Source organism: Alnus glutinosa, chromosome 11, assembly GCF_958979055.1.
Source record: "Alnus glutinosa chromosome 11, dhAlnGlut1.1, whole genome shotgun sequence".
Taxonomy (NCBI): Eukaryota; Viridiplantae; Streptophyta; class Magnoliopsida; order Fagales; family Betulaceae; genus Alnus; species Alnus glutinosa.
The window spans coordinates 7,348,875-7,366,306 of record NC_084896.1 but is presented as its reverse complement, the minus strand read 5'-3'; the positions used below and the strand labels follow the sequence as shown (position 1 = coordinate 7,366,306).

At 37.2% G+C, this 17,432-nt stretch overlaps 1 protein-coding gene across 1 annotated transcript; it reads right to left on the bottom strand.

Moving 5' to 3' along the window:
* Positions 1–9,661: 9,661 nt before the first annotated feature.
* On the bottom strand, positions 9,662–12,306 carry LOC133882661 (protein DMR6-LIKE OXYGENASE 2-like). Its single transcript, XM_062321866.1, has 3 exons — positions 11,544–12,306; positions 10,448–10,775; positions 9,662–10,089 (listed from the first exon to the last, which is right to left on the bottom strand). The coding sequence occupies exons 1-3, from the start codon at positions 12,017–12,019 to the stop codon at positions 9,829–9,831; spliced, it is 1,065 nt and encodes a 354-aa protein (XP_062177850.1). The 5' UTR covers positions 12,020–12,306; the 3' UTR covers positions 9,662–9,828.
* Positions 12,307–17,432: the final 5,126 nt, after the last annotated feature.

Below are 17,432 nucleotides of genomic sequence, written 5' to 3'. Positions count from 1 at the left end.
TATTATCCTGCGTGGTCGTGTATCACAGATGATACTTATGTTTTTATTGCCATGTAGGATAAAAGAATATTTTAAAAATTACCTAAACTTTTTTTTTTTTTTTTTAAAAAAATTAGGAACAAAATATGGGGGTGACCAACTACACCCATTTTGGCCAAAGGGTGGCTTGAGCAGCCCCCATTTGGCCTGGGGTGGCCTCTGCCCCACCCCCCCCCCCCCCCCAATGGCCCTTGGGGGTGAATCGGCCACCTTCAAAACATCAAATGAAGGTCCCCAAGGCACTTGGGGTCATTTTGGCCATTCACAATATTTTGTTCCAATTTTTTTTTTTAAAAAAAAAAAAATTTAGGTAATTTTTTTAAAAAATATTTTCATCATCTTCCGTGAGTGTAAAAGTATAAGTATCATTTGTAATAGATAGCCAGGTTGGATGATAATTTGAGTTGGCTTAAATATGTAGCACTTAGTACATGTGTCAGTATTTTAAGGGTGATGACGTGAACGGCCGTTAAAAAAAAATAAAAAAAATTGAACGACGTACACTTAGGCAGAAGTATTACCAAATAGGTATTTATATTAATGACAGGTATCGCTTGTGATACATTTTGAAACCGAAGCGAGACCATTTAATTTTGACCCTTACCACAAGTATTTGCGAGATATTTAACCCTTTTTAATTAATAATACGGTCTATTAGTTCTCACAAATTTTATCCACAGCTTTAGACAATCATGGCACCAATCATGCACAGACGACAGACCGATGAAAACGGGAAGATTTTCATGGAATGACGAAGCAACAGCCGCCTTTGAAATCATCAACGAGAAGTTTAATTACTACTAAACTTCGTTACTCGTGCTGCGTGCTAGATTTTTTACAACCTTTTGAGTTGCAATGTGAAAGTTGGAATTTGAGCGGTAAACCAAGGTGGGAAGCCGGTGGCTTATTTTCAGCAAGAAGTTGAGCTGCTCAAAGCTTAACTGTAGCATCTACAACATGGAATTCTATGCCTTGATATAGGCCTTAATTAAAGCATTGGAGTTTATACTTGGTCGCCAAAATATAATATATTTTTTTAGTGAGTTAATATTTATTTTGGCTGCTTGATAATTCGGCTATAAAGAAATTCTTCTCACAAATCCTGCAATATATCACTATATAATACAATGTGATGACGTATTAATACTAATACATAACATTGTTAACTCTAAATTCCCACTTATCTGTTATATTATTCAAGAACTAAAACCCATGAAAAATTCATAAATTTTTAGGGTTCCATTTATCAACCTAATAACTTATAATGTTAACCCATAAGATTATCTTAGGGTTAGACACAAAATTCATCATCTTAAAATACTTAGATAAAAATTAGGGTTTTGAGTCTTACTTTGATTTCTTACCAAAAGTGAAATCCAACGCTTGGAGATGACTTAAAACACTTCAAAACATACAATACTTAAAGAAAATTGAGAGATCAAGCTTGAACTCTCAAAAATCAACACAAATCCAAGGAAACTAAGATTTTCGGATTTACCTCAAAACGATAAGTGAAAACGTATATCTTGCTATGATGATCACATTTTCGGTGTCGAATTTGAGTTTGAAAGCTTCAAACTACAAGAATCTAGGGTTTAAGATCAAATCCTAGGAGAAAGAAGAGAGGTTTTTCGGAAAAATTGGAAATGAGGCGAGAAAATGAGCTGAAAAACTCACTTAGCTAATTTTTACCCATGCTTGTTTGGACACGCACTGAAGAATATTGACTTTTTGCCAAGCTTGTCCGGACATAGAATTGGTCCGTCCGGACACACAACTCAAAAACTCAATTCTAAATGTTTTGTAATTAAGTGTTATTTTTTCTCATTTCACCTAATTGTTCAATTAATTAGTCTAATTCATATTTTTAGCACTTAATTAACCTCTTGGACATTACACCATGGGTCGCCATTGTCCACAGTTTCTGATTGGTGCACACAGTTCCTTAGCAATTTTTTACAGGTGCATGTGGAGACTCTTTTAAAACTAAGCTAGAATTTAGTAGTTTCTATCGGATCCGGCTTCGGTGCTGTAGTTTTAAACTACAGCACCTGTGCTGTAATTTAATAAACGGCCCAGATTGTAGCATATTTTCTGTAATTTAATAAAGGGCCCAGATTATTCCAAAGTTAATGTCATCGTTTTTTGTAAACTCAAAACTTCTAAAGGAAGCCTAGACTTGACGCCGTTTGAGGGTTGGGAACGTGAAAAGCCTTATCTCTTTCGTCCCCTTCAAAACCATCCCCACCGCTTTACCCATGCTACCACCACCACCACACCCAAACAGTACATTACCACCACCAAGTCATTCATCGGTATGTATTTTCGTCAAGTTTAATCTTGCCTGGACAGCACCGGTGCCCGACCAGTATGTCACGAATTCATTATATTTCTCTGTTGCCTTGGACAGCACCGACCCTTTCCATTTCTTTCTCTGTAATTTATTCTTCCACCTTCACAAAAGGTTTCATTGTTAAAAGTAAAGCTTAATTTTTGGTACGAATACTTGAGGTCTGTTTTAGAGTTTCGAATTAGGTGTTGAATTTTCATCTTTCCTCCACACACGAAGAGTATATACTTCTTCCTGTTTTTGTTTCTGAATTCCAACCATAGGTTCTCGACACAAAAGATAGCAAGAGCCTAAACAATCATGGGTTTTGATTGGGTTAAAAAAAAAAAACAAAAAGTTGAAAAACAAAAAGCATATCCTATAATCCTAAGATCTTATTCCCTGGCACCATGACCATTAGCAACAACGACAGCATCAATGCTTATATTTATCACAGCTGTAGCATTAGATCTGCTTAATGAAGAATTAGAACAAGAGAAGAGGATGACGACGATGTAGATGAAGATGAAGAAGCTGAGGCCGTAGCTAAAGAACCAAGATAAGGAAAATTCTTGGCCATCAAAATTCTAGCATATTGAACCGTGGACCTTGCTGGGTCCTGCAAGTACCACCAAGACTAACCCAAGACCCAACTCAAATTCAGACTCATCTAGGCAAGAAGAAGAAAATTACAATGGCAGACCAAGAGGGCATGACCACGTGTGAGATGGTCATGGAGTGTGGCCTCTGTTGCTGGGCTTGCGCGTTGCGCCAAGAACCAGATTGCACAGATGTGGACTCTTAAACGGCGTCAAACACAAGACCGCAAGAAACGTTTGCTTCGATCAAGTTTGAGTTTACCAAAAACGACGCCATTAACTTTTGAGCAATCTGGGCCCTCTATTAAAATACAGAAGATGTGCTACAATCTGGGCCGTTTGTTAAATTACAGCACCAGTGCTGTAGTTTTAATTACAACACTGAAGTCGGATCCGTTTCTATCATCCTCGAACCGATGGACAAATAGAGTTGGTCAATCAATCTTTGATCACTTGAAGTCATGAGATCAGAAGTTGTATCAAACAAAATTTGCCTACAACTGATCTACTAATCGGAGCACCGGGTTTAGTCAATTCGTCATTGTATTTGGATTTAATACTTGGGCACCGTTGGACCTTGCACTAGTTCCTAATTTGAAGATGGTACATGGAGAAGTTAAAGACCTAATTACACAACTTCAGGAGATTCATGAAGCGACTATTCCTAGTTTACAAGATTTAGTGGCAAAGTACGAGCTAGGCAAGTGCAGACAAGAAGAGGCGAGCTGTGGAGTTTGAAGAGGGTGATTTTGTATGGGTTTTCTTGACAAAGGATAGATTTCCATTGGGTGAGTATAACAAGGATGTTGCTGGTATGATTGGATTGGTGGAGATTATTGAGAAGATAAATTCAAATGCATACCGGTTGAAACTACCAAGTCACATCATGAAGGCCGATGTTTTTAATGTCAAACATCTTGTCTTGTTAATGGGAGATACTTCTAATGAGGACGTGTATTCGAGGGCAAAATCTCTCAAACTTGAGAATGATGTAGATTGGACTGTGAACGAGTTTATGAAGAAGACCGGAGTAGACACAAGCATTCGAATGAGGTCCCTTACTTGTTCGAGCCAGCTAAATAAGAAGTTGCTGGAAACTTCCAGTAGAGTGCATTCCAAATCTCAGTTCAAATTGGATTTGGAATGAGGTGCTTCATGGGACTTCCAGAAGCGCGGGTTCCAAATCTCAGTTCAAATTGGATTTGGAATGGGTGATCTAGGGGAGTTACAACAGCACGTGTTCTAAATCCCAGTTCAATTTGGATTTGAAACGAGCTAAGTGATCAAGGGGAGTTATAGTAGTGCGCATTCCAAATCTCAGTTCAAACATGATTTGGAACGAGATGAAATTTTTACTAGTTCGAACTAGTAAATGGTCTAGTTCAAACTAGTTGCAACAGTTTTTGTCAACTAATTAACTTAATTATCTTAGTATTCTATTAGGTTTAGGAATTTGTTTACTATAAATACATGTTATGGGTGACCTAAGTGTTGGAAACTAAACAAATCAAAACGTAAGAAAGTTTTAAAGCTCATAAAGTTTCTTTAATAAATAATAACCTTTAGTTTACTAAACTCATGTTTTTGGTCTCTTAAATTGAAGTATTAATTTAGGGGAGTTATTGGTGTTTATTGTAATAAAGAGGGAGAAGAAAAGGCTTGACGTTTGCTTGTTTTGTATGCCTATATATATGGGCTTTGTAAGGTGTTTTGAAATATAAGAAAAAGTGAAAAATATTTCCTCTACTCTTATCTATTTTCTCTACTCTTCTCTAAGTCTTATTTTGTCTTCTAGTAATAAAAGAGAGAAAGAGTGAAAGAGAGATAGAAAGGTGACTAGTTAGTAAACTAGTTTTTCTTTCAAATTGGTATCAAAGCCCTGTACGTTCCGCCAATTCCCATTTTCATCCATTCTAGAAATGGGTTCCAACGTGGTCCAGCAACAAATCCCTAGATTATCAAAAGATAACTATGGGTCGTGGTCTATCCAAATGAGAGCCTTGTTTGGGTTTCAAGATCTGTGGGAAGTCATAACCGACGGATTTACGGAACCCACAAAGGAGGAAGAAGCTGAATACACAGCTGATGAGAAGAAGGCTCTTAAGGAGCAGAGGAAGAAGGATAAAAAGGCTTTGTTTCTACTCTATCAAGGGTTGGACGAGCATACCTTTGAGAAAGTTGCTGAAGCAACGACAAGTAAACAAACATGGGAGATTCTAACTTCCATTTTCAAAGGAGATGAACGGGTGAGACGGGTCCGTCTCCAAACATTACGAGGCGAGTTCGAGGCTCTTCACATGAAGGATGGAGAATCGGTGTCCGATTATTTTTCATGATTGTTGGTAATCGTCAATGGTTTGAAAAGAAACAATGAGAAGGTTGATGACATCCGAGTCGTCGAAAAGGTACTTCGATCCCTTTCCTCTAAATTTGAGCATGTAGTTGTAGCTATCGAAGAGTCTAAGGACTTGGAGAATCTTACAATTGAGGAGTTGTTGGGTTCATTACAAGTACATGAGCAAAGGATGCAGAAGAATGTTACTTCTGGTGTATTAGAACAAGCACTAGAGTCAAAAATGACTCTAAATGATCAAGGCAAATTCAGCTCCAACCGTGGTCGTGGTAGAGGCCGAGGGCGTGGTATTTCTCAACAACCACGTCAAAGTCAGCAGGAGACTCAAAGCTTTAGAGGTTGGGGACGAGAAGACTACCGAGGAAGAGGAAGATCCACATATGGACGTGGAAACTCCAAGAATATTCAATGCTACAACTGCAAGAAGTTTGGACACTATGCCTCAGATTGTTGGCACAAAGATGATGAACAAGCCAATGTTGCAGAAGCAATAAATGAGGTTCGTAGTGATTCTATTTTACTTCTGGCTCATGATGATTCAAATTCAATAGATGAGGTTTGGTACCTTGATTCTGGCGCAAGTAATCACATGTGTGGGAAGAAAGATCTGTTCGTAGAACTCACAGAGGGAGTTCACGGAAATGTGAACTTGGGGGACTCCTCCAAACTATCAGTTGAAGGCAAAGGGAATATAAAATTTTGCCAAAATAATGGTAAGAAAGGGTACATTTCAGATGTTTATTATGTGCCTAATATGAAAAGCAATATTCTTAGCATTGGGCAACTGCTCGAGAAGGGGTACACCATACATATGGAAAATTACTCTATCATTTTGAGAGATACACGTGGAGGTATTGTGGCTCATGTTCCAATGGCCAATAATCGCATGTTCCCGTTACATCTTAACATAAAAACCGAGAAGTGCTTCTATGGACTCAAGGAAAGTGAGTCATGGAAGTGGCATCTTCGGTTTGGTCATCTACATTTCAGCGGCCTAAAGCTACTATCATCATCTGGCATGGTGCATGGGTTACCAGTGATCAAGCCAACGAGCAATGTTTGTGAAGAATGCATACTTGGCAAGCAGGCACGACTTCCTTTTCCCAGCGGCAAATCTTGGAGAGCATCGTCACCATTGCAGCTGGTTCATACTGACATATGTGGACCAATAGAACCCATGTCATTAGGAGGTAATAGATACTTTATTACCTTTATTGATGATTTTAGCAGAAAACTTTGGGTTTATTTTCTTAAAGAAAAGTCAGCTGCCTTTATTGTATTCAAGAACTTTAAAGCTCTTGTTGAAAATCAAAGTGGTCACAAGCTTGTAACTCTCCGCTCAGATCGAGGTGGTGAATACACCTCAAAAGAATTTAACAAGTATTGCAGGGAACAAGGAATAAAGCATCAGTTTACTGCTGCTTACACACCATAGCAAAACGGGATTGCAGAAAGGAAGAATCGTACAATTCTCAATATGACTAGAGCCATGCTCAAGGAGAAAGGACTGCCAAAACAATTATGGGCAGAAGCTGTGGCATGCTCAACTTATCTACTCAATCGATGTCCTACCAAAAGTGTCAAGAATATGACACCTCAAGAGGCGTGGAGCGGTTACAAGCCAAGTGTTGGACACCTTAGAATCTTTGGGTGTCTTGCATATTCTCAAGTTCCCGAATCCAAGAGGAAGAAGCTTGATGATCGTGGTGAGAAATGTATCTTCCTTGGATATAGCGAAGAGTCGAAGGCGTACAAGCTCTACAACCCACTAACAAAAAAATTAGTGGTTAGTAGAGACGTTATCTTTGATGAAGAAAGTGTGTGGAATTGGAGCGATGAAGACAAGGCCAAAGAACAAGTGTTGGAGGAGCCTGAAGAGCTCTCAACAGAAGCTCCACCAAGTACCCCACCATCTTCTCAGCCTACCACACCGTCCACAACACATAGAGACTCTACACCTTCTATGGGAGGTAGCAGCAGCAGATCCTCCACAAATCAAAGTAAGATGAGAAGTCTTAGGGAAATCTATGAGCAAACTGAAGAAGGAGAGACTAATCTTTTCTGCCTATATGCTGATCATGAGCCTCTTACCTTTCAAGAAGCTGTTGAAGAAGATTGTTGGAGATCTGCAATGGAGGAGGAGATACATGCTATTCAAAAGAATGACACTTGGGAGTTGACAACACTCCCATCAAACCAAAAGGCTATTGGTGTCAAGTGGGTATACAAGATCAAACGCACTGCAGAAGGTGAAGTTTCTCGATACAAGGCAAGACTAGTAGCTAAAGGCTACAAACAAAAGTACGGCATCGACTATGAAGATGTTTTTTCACCAGTTGCGAGACTTGACACAGTAAGACTGTTGATCGCACTTGCCGCTCATCATAATTGGAAGATATACCAACTTGATGTCAAGTCAGCTTTTCTCAATGGCATCCTTGAAGAAGAAGTATTTGTACAACAACCAGAAGGCTTCATAATGGAAGGAGAAGAAAGGAAGGTGTACCGCCTTAAAAAGGCGTTATATGGCTTAAAGTAGGCACCAAGAGCTTGGAATGCACGCATCGATGGTTACCTTCATCAGAATGGTTTCACCAAATGTCCATATGAGCATGCTGTTTATATGAAGAAAAACTATCGAGGTGAATTTCTAATTATTTGCCTATATGTTGACGATCTGTTATACACAGGAAATAGTAGTGAAATATTCAAGGAATTCAAGCAATCAATGTTTAGGGAGTTTGAGATGACAGACAACGGGTTGATGTCCTACTTCCTTGGCATTGAAGTGAAGCAACAACATGATGGAATTTTCATATCTCAAAAGAAGTACATGAAGGAGATATTAGAAAAATTCAAGATGGAAAGCTGCAACTCTGTGAGTACTCCAGTTGAAACAAGCATAAAGTTGTCAAAAGAAGGAGACGATCGAGTTATTGAACCAACTCTTTACAAGAGTTTGGTTGGAAGTCTGAGATACTTGACGATCACAAGACCAGACATTGTCTATGGAGTTGGACTTGTGAGTTGATACATGGAGAAACCAATGCAGACTCATTGGCTAGCTGCAAAAAGGATTCTAAGGTACATCAAAGGTACTATGAATCTTGGTTTATTCTATGCGTATGGTGATGAAGCAAAATTAGTTGGTTACTCAGACAGTGATTGGGGATGTGACCAAGATGAGAGGAAAAGTACTACTGGATATGTGTTCTATTTTAGTTCTACAGCATTTTCTTGGACATCCAAGAAACAAGTAATTGTAGCCTTGTCTACCTGTGAAGCGGAGTATGTGGCGGCTTCATCAACTGTTTGTGAAGCTATATGGCTAAGGAATCTCTTGAAGGAACTAGAACATCCACAAGAAGAACCAACTGTGATTTATGTGGATAACCAATCGGCAATAAAGCTAGCTAAGAATCCAGTACAACATGGGAGGAGCAAACATATTGACACTAGGTTCCATTTTCTTAGAGACCATGTGAAGCAGAAGACAATAGAGCTCAAATATTGCCGCACCACTGTACAAGTAGCAAATATATTTACTAAGCTATTATCAGGTGCAATTTTCATGAGGCTAAGAGACATGCTTGGCATGAGGACAGTTTTGATTTGGGGGGGCGTGTTGGAAACTAAACAAATCAAAACGTAAGAAAGTTTTAAAACTCATAAAGTTTCTTTAATAAATAATAACCTTTAGTTTACTAAACTCATGTTTTTGGTCTCTTAAATTGAAGTATTAATTTAGGGGAGTTATTGGTGTTTATTGTAATAAAGAGGGAGAAGAAAAGGCTTGACGTTTGCTTGTTTTGTATGCCTATATATATGGGCTTTGTAAGGTGTTTTGAAATATAAGAAAAAGTGAAAAATATTTCCTCTACTCTTATCTCTTTTCTCTACTCTTCTCTAAGTCTTATTTTGTCTTCTAGTAATAAAAGAGAGAAAGAGTACTGAAAGAGAGATAGAAAGGTGACTAGTTAGTAAACTAGTTTTTCTTTCACTAAGAACATAGCTTTCGAATATTTTATCAGTTTTCTAATAAGAAATACTCGGTGGTTGAGTTTTTTCCTATTTTGCCGTATGTAATTCCTTTGTTGAATATTCTTGGTTTTTAGAAGAGTTGCGAATCTTGTGTTGTTTGTCTTTGTGAATCCACTACACCACGCTACATCACTTTCAGGGGTTATATTCATGGTGATATGATAAATTTGAATATATTAAGACCAAATTTCTTGAAATTAATGTACTGCGGCGCAAACATTGAGAACTTCTATGTCCTGCTATTATACTTCATATATTATTATCTCATAAATAATAACCCAAATGATTTTAAGAGGCAAGTCAATATTGAAGCATAGTCCATTATTCTTATTTACAGCATTGCTTATATCTGCAACGTAACGAACCACATCATGCTTCCAAAGTCTCTACTCCTTTGTATAACGTAGTACTACAAGAAGCTGAAATTTATTGCTTGGCAATACATAATAATACTGCCTCCAATCAGCTTACTCTGATATCCTGAAATGAGAGATTTGGATGTTTTCAACATTGAGCTTCTGGAAATTACTGCGCTTTCTGTTAGTTATAAACTTTCCCCAGCTGTATGCCCTATATTTTGCAGGCTTTTGCTCATTTGTCAGCTCCTCCAAGGGCTTAACCATGGTGTAGTGTGCAGGGTTGAAGAAAAATGGAATGGAGAACCTTTCCCTCTTTGAGTTCACCATCACCCTGTGTTCGACGCTCTCATACTTGTCATTGCTCCAAACCTGAATAATTGCCATTCCCTATATAAGTGAAACTGGCCAACAATAAAATTGCCTCCAAAGACAATATAACAATTATATCAATAAATTTGAATATATATATATATATATATATATATGCATGCATGTATGGACTGCGCGCATAGGTCAGAAAAAGTGATATACTTCCATTACACGTACATATACTTGGATTGAGACATTGTAGACAACTTTCTTCTGTCAAAGTGTTCTCATTTCCTGTTATGACAATATTATAAATTTGCCAAGGAACTTGCTTGTAAATGAATCATTGGGTACTTGACAGCAGAATCTTGGCTATTAACAAAATGTGAATGATTTGGAGATTGAAATTAAATGGTACCTGAATGATGTCTCCGACATTGATGATATAAGCATTCGCGGTGGGGTTGACCCGAAGCCACTCTCCATCCGTTTTGCGCTTGACTTCCAATCCTCCAACATCATCTTGAGCAAGGATGGTTAAGGCACCACCGTCCTTGTGTCGACCAAGGCCAAGCGCTAATTGAGGGGCAGGGCAAGGCGGATAGTGATTGAACCGGATAAAGCTAGTTTGGTCTTTGAAAAAGCCATGGAACTTATCTCCTGGCAAGCCTAGGCTCAGGGCCACAAGTTCCATTAACTTGTAAGCTAGTTTTACCATCTCTTGAGCATAGTCCTGGCATGCCTCCCTGGTAATTAAGTGGCATGGTCAAGGGAGTCCATCAAATCACATAGATGTTAGTTACTTGGATTAGGCCTCAAACCAGACATTAATTTCATGATTTTTTTAATTGAAAGAAAAAAACCATTTTCTTTTGTATAACATTTCCATTTAGTTAGTAGTATTAATAGGATGATTGACCACACTCCTTCAAGGGGGAAATGATAGGCGACTACTCGCTACCTTACCGACCACTCCCAATCACTCCAATGAGGTTTTGACCACTTTTTAAAGGATAAAATGGTACGTGGTTGAACACTCTTAAGTAATGGTCCGGCGACCCTTTAATTACTTTATTTTTTAGAACTTTCATGGCACAAACTAGATAGTTTATTTTGAATAATTGACATGGATATTTAGAATTGTAGACCTGATTTGGCCGGAACCTCAAATCCCTTAAGAGGGTTTCTCGATCATCACCATGGACTAGACATCAAATGAGCAAAGTATGATGCGTACGTGTACGTGTTGGCAAAATTGATGCAAAAAAAAATTCTTTTTTATTTTTTTTATTTTTTTTTATTTTATGAGCATATTCACCTAATATATATATATAGGTTTGAGCACTTATCTCCTACATTTTAAAAACTTTTAATTTACTATATGTTTCAATTTTTTTCAATTTCTTTTAATTTTTGCTAAATTTTTTAAAATATCCATATTTTAAAAAGGATATGAACCTACTCTTAAAATATGGATTATGCGATTTAAAATATGATCGTGTCAAATTAATTACCTCAACTCAGGCGGGTAGTCAGGCCACTGATTAGTCCACTCAGTCACTTCCTTGTCATCAGGCTCATGAGAAACCGGGATTATGGTGGGTTCCTCAATAGTAAAATCAAACACCTCCTTCCAGTCCCTAACATTCTTGGTGTGCTCAGTGTCATAGTAGCCCAATACCTCCTTGTCGTTCCTTCTCACCTTCCTCTTCTCCTCCAAACTCTGCGCAAAGAATTTCCTCGACAGATCCTCGATCCTCTGCCGCTTCTCCAAAGGCACGCCGTGGTTGATTACCTGGAAGAAACCCCACTCCTCGCATGCATTCCCTATCTCTCTAACAACGCCCTCATCAACGGCAGAAACTCCGTCGGAGGAGGGGTGTAGAGCTATGGGAGAAAGATCGATCAATGGGATGCCTTCAGCTTCGGTGAAGGAGATTCTGGGCCTGTGTTCAGGGTCTTGGATGAAAGCTGGATCTACCTCTCCCATGGTTGGTGATTTTTGTTAGTGCAAGGAGAAAACAAATAGATGGTTTTTCTTTTTTCCTCCAGTACGAAGAGGAATGGTGGGTTTTATAGCGTGAGATTGAGTTTGCTGTTCATTAATTGAACCTGGACGGGTTTTGGTATTGTACGAGGAGATGGTGACTAGGTTACTTAATTTGTTTCGAGTACTTCTGCTATTTTAAGGTCGTGTGACGTTTGCGCTTGCATGGCTATGTTTTGGTATTCCAATCCCCTTCTTCCTGCTCGTATTATTTCTGCGTCCAACAACACCCAGAAGAATCAGAGCCACCACCTCTTCAAGTTGAAAATGAAGTCATTGAAAATGAAGGGAGCAACGAGTACGTATGTAAGATAGAACCGTGTTGGAACAGAAGTATTAGAAGAAGATAAGGGAACATCTCACCAACCTCAAGAAGGTCAACATACACACGACAGATAAGGATCGGAGCAGAGACAATCTGCTGTAGTGTATAGTAACGAAAATGAAGATGTGGTTGTATTCGTCCAAAAAAACAAAAGGAGAATGTGGTTGTCAAGTTGATGATTTTTACTCGCCTAATAAAATATCCAAAAATCTTTCTTTCCTTTTTCTTCTTCTTTTAATTTTTTTTCACTTTGAGTTGTCTTTTATCCTAAAAATACCAAGAGAAGCATTTTTTCTTCGTTGAAAGTTATCGTCGCCCTCATCTTCTTCTTTTTTTTTTTTTTTCGACAACTGTGTTTGGGATTACAATTTTGCAATGATAATCTAGGATTTTAAGAGAAATTGCAAATTATGAAGCGTTTGGATTTGCATTTTAAAAGTTGAAAGTTCTAAAAACGTGAAAATACCGCGATTTCTAAAAGCAAACTGAGGGTGCTTATTCAAAAACAAGGGATTTGAAACCAAAATTACGATTTCAAACAGTCAAATATTTATAAAGATTTCAAGCGGGGAATGAGACAATCCAATATATATATATTAGTGGCATGACTACATACCATGAATCAAACATCAATTCTAAATGTCTCATAACAGGAGTACATCATATTAGAGAATACACATAGCATCAGAAATACCTGTAATTATTTTAGACTATGAATTGACCTAATAAATATATCAATAAACTAACCGGAGCCTTTGTATCACTACTCAACATCATTACATCTCAATATACTATTACAATGAATAATCACTACCACATAATGAGGGATTGACTTAGATTAAGTCAAAGCCTCACGAGACAGCAACTCGAAGGAATCCCTTCAATGACCTCTAAGCTCGCACGTGAACTATGACCTACGACACACTTACCTGCAACATAATCAATATCTATGCAATCGTGGAACCCCCAAAAAAAAAAAAAGAAAAAAAAAAGAAAAAAAAAGAAAAGAAAAGAAGAGCTTTTCGAACCGTTATTGTTGGAGCCGTTTTAACAAAACGGCAAAGTGGATCCAATTAATTTGAGCCGCTATTCTAAAACGGCTTTAACTAGAGTCGCTTTTGAAACGGCTCCATTTTGAGCCATTTTAAAAATTAAAAAAATAAAATAAAATTGGCTTCATTTATAATAACTCTAACTCTATATACTATATATAACATTAATTAATATATATAGCACTAATTATATATATATAGAGTGATGGAGGTAGAAAAAAAAATGGATTCATGCTCTGTTACATATACCCATCCCGTGATTCCGAATCAATAGACCCCATTACCATTATATGTATAAACCTATATATATATATATATATATATATATATATATATATATATATATATATATAGCACGACATAAGTTGTATTTACGGTTGTAATCATGACAAGGCGAGCTTTGAGATTTCAAGTCTGACTCATTTATAATTTGAGCTTAATTAAATAGTTGATCTCGAACTAGAGCCGATCATAACAGGATCATAGGATCAATAGAAGATCTGATACGAATGTTTGATCAATCAAACTTGACACAGTGATGGTTCGATCTAATGTGCGATTGAACTTAAGTACTAGTCCAATCGATCATGATAGGATCATAGGATCGTGCGATTGATCCTAAATACTAGTCTCATCGATCATGATAGGATCATAGGATCGATAGAATCATCCAATCGATCCTTGTGTATTACTCCAATCGATCCTAGTACATTAGTCTAATCGATTGTGATACAATCAAATGATTGATCAAACTTGACACAATTGAAGGTTTAATCGAATATCTAATTCATTGTAGTGCATAGGTTCGATCTATTGTGATACAAATGGTTGATCAATCAAACTTGACACAGTGAATATTCGATCTAACGTGCGATTGATCCTAAGTACTAGTCTGATAAATTAAAATAGGATCATAGGATCGATAGAATCATCCAATCGATCCTGGTGTATTACTCCGATCGATCTTAGTGCATTAGTCTAATCGATTGTGATACGACTAAATGATCGATCAAACATGACACAATTGAAGGTTTGATCAAATATCTAATTCATCCTAGTGCATCGGTCCGATCTATTGTGATACGAATGTTCGATCAATCAAACTTGACAAAGTGAATATTTGATCTAATGTTCGATCGATCCTAGTGTAATTGTCGAATCAATCATGATAGAATAATATGATCGATAGACCATCTGATAAACCCTAATTAAGTAACTATAATTTTAGCAAGTAGTAAGTCTAATATATTTTATATAACTAAGTAGCTATAGTGTTAGCAAATAGTAAGTCTAATATATTCTATATAACTAACTATAATATAAGTATAATGTATATGTATAACTAATTATGTTATATACTAAGTATTAATAACTAATTAATATGTTAGTTTAATATACGATATAAATACTATTATCAACGTATTATAATTAATATGTAATACTATATTTAATTATCTAGTATACTATATGCTTATTTAGTAGAGATATATATTGAATAAAAAAAGAAAAAAAAAGTATATGTGTATATATATATAAAAAAAAAATTAAAAAATAAACGAATTAAAAAATAAAAATAAGTAATTGGAGCCATTTTTGGCAAAAACGACTCCAACTAGAGTCGTTTTTGCCACAAAACAGCTCTAGTTAGAGCCTTTTTTGACAAAAACGACTCCAAGTCGTTTTGAGGGGGCGCGCGGGACATGAAAATTTCGTGTCCCGCGTGCACCCTCCATCTTTTTGTTCAAAAATTTTCAAACTCCTTTTATTTCTACTTCTCTCTTCTTCCTTTCTCGCTGCCCTTTGTATAAAATGTACCCACTGGCCACTGCCTTTATGAAATTCACGCAACTTCTTTCTCTCTTCTTTCTTGTTTATCCTCTTCTCGCCCGAACATAGAGAGATGAAAGAGAGAGTTTGAGAGAGGGTGAGACTGAGAGATAGAGATTGAGAGAGAAGAGAGTCTAAGAGAGGGTGAGACGGAGAAGGAGAGACTGTGAGTGATGGAGTTTGAGAGAGAGAGCTGGGAGCCAGGAGAAACGGAGGTTGGAGCAGAGAGGAGATCCGACGAACCAGTGGAGCCAGAAGCATATTTCCGGCAATTAGGAGTGATTTTCGGCGATTGGGCAAGGGCTCAACGGCGACAGAACCAATGGAGGCTTTCGGTGGAATTTTCGGCAGCTTGAGACATGACTTTTGGTTGATTTTCTAGGAAAACCATCTAGGTAAATAACTCTTGTAAATTAGTTTGATTTATTAGTTGATTTTATGATTTAGTGTTTTGGATTTCGATCAGCCATGTAAGATTGTTCGACCGATTACTTGTGATGGCCGGTTGGGTTTTGTTGGTTGTATGTGGATTGGACCGAATAATTGGATATTTTGGTGATGCCCCTGATTTGAGTTGTTATTTTGGTTGTTTGTTTTTAGCATGATGTTTCTTTGTTTTGGGGTTCTTGATGTACTGAGTCGTGAATGTGATTATGGTTAATTTGATGGTTTTCTGGTGGTGTGGTGTTTCGACCAGTTGTATATTGTCGGTTGTAGTAATGTAAGTAACCTAATGGTCTTGATGCTGCGATAAATTTAGATGAGTATTTGTCGGTTTGGTTTGTGACATTTGTTGATGGGTATTTTGATTTGGGGTTATTCTTGATCGGATATATAGTGTACTGAAAAGGGGTTTTGATATATATATATATATATTATTTTATTTATTTAGAGTCGTTTTAGAGACCCTAAATCGGCTCTAAAAAAAATAATGGTTTTTTTTTTTTTTTTTTAAAAAAAAATAAAAAAATTTAGAGCCTTTTTGGGGTTTGAAAATAGTTCAAACCGGTTTGAGCCGAACCGTTTTTACCAAAGCGGCTCAAACCGGTTTGAGTCGTTTGTGCTAAAACGACTCGAACCGATTTGAACCATTTTTACTAAAGCAACTCAAACTAGTTTGAGCCGTTTTTGTTAAAATGGCTCAAATTATAGCCGTTTTAGTTCAAAACGGCTCAAACCGAGACTTTTATATGCGATATGTTGAGCTGTTTTGAAAACGGCTCAACATATTTTGAGCCATTTAAAGGCCTTAATACAGCTCCAAAAAAAGGGTTCAAAACACTTGGTGTTTTTTTTTTTTTTTTTTTTTTTTTTTTTTTTTTGTAGTGTAACATATGCGAATTAATGAGTCCACGGTCTCAATAAGTATATAAACTACTAGGTGTTTGCATATGATAAAGTCCATATATTGATCGTTACTCTTCTACAAGAAGGTACCTTAAGGGAAGAGGTTTGCTCAAGTCTTATAAAGCTCACAACCCATGCATACGTTGGCAATGTGGAACTCTTAACACGCCCCCTCACGTGTGGCACTATTGTCCAAACACATGTACAACGGAAGGGAAAGCCCAACATTGTTCAAAGCATTGAAGCTTTGATACAATGATAAAAGTCCATGGGCCTTACTTACTCTCAAAAGACGCCTTAGAAAAGTGAAACACTTAACACGCCCTCTCACATGTGGCACTAATGTCTAAACACATGTATAGCACAGAGTAGCAGTGGGAGGGAAGGGCCAATCATCTCTCTAAGATGCTTTAAGAGTCCCACATTGCCAAGGTATACCTGGGTTGTAGGCTTTATAAGCCTTGAGCAAACATCTTCCCTTAAGGTGCCTTTTGTGGAAGAGTATGGCTCAATGAACTTTATCAGCATAGAGTCGACTTTTCTTTCTTTTTACCATACGTTTACAATTTACCATATAGATTATGAATACATCTCTTTTAAAAGGTTTCGTATAGCTGATGAGGTAAACACTGCATTTTTTCAAATACGCGAAAGCATATTACTTAGCTTTGAATATATGTATATATTCCAGTCTTCCGCTTGGAAGCATACACATATAAACTCAACTATACCATACATGTCTGTACATCATATGTCTCAGTTATACTCATATACATGCACTCCATGACTTTTGAGGAATATAAGC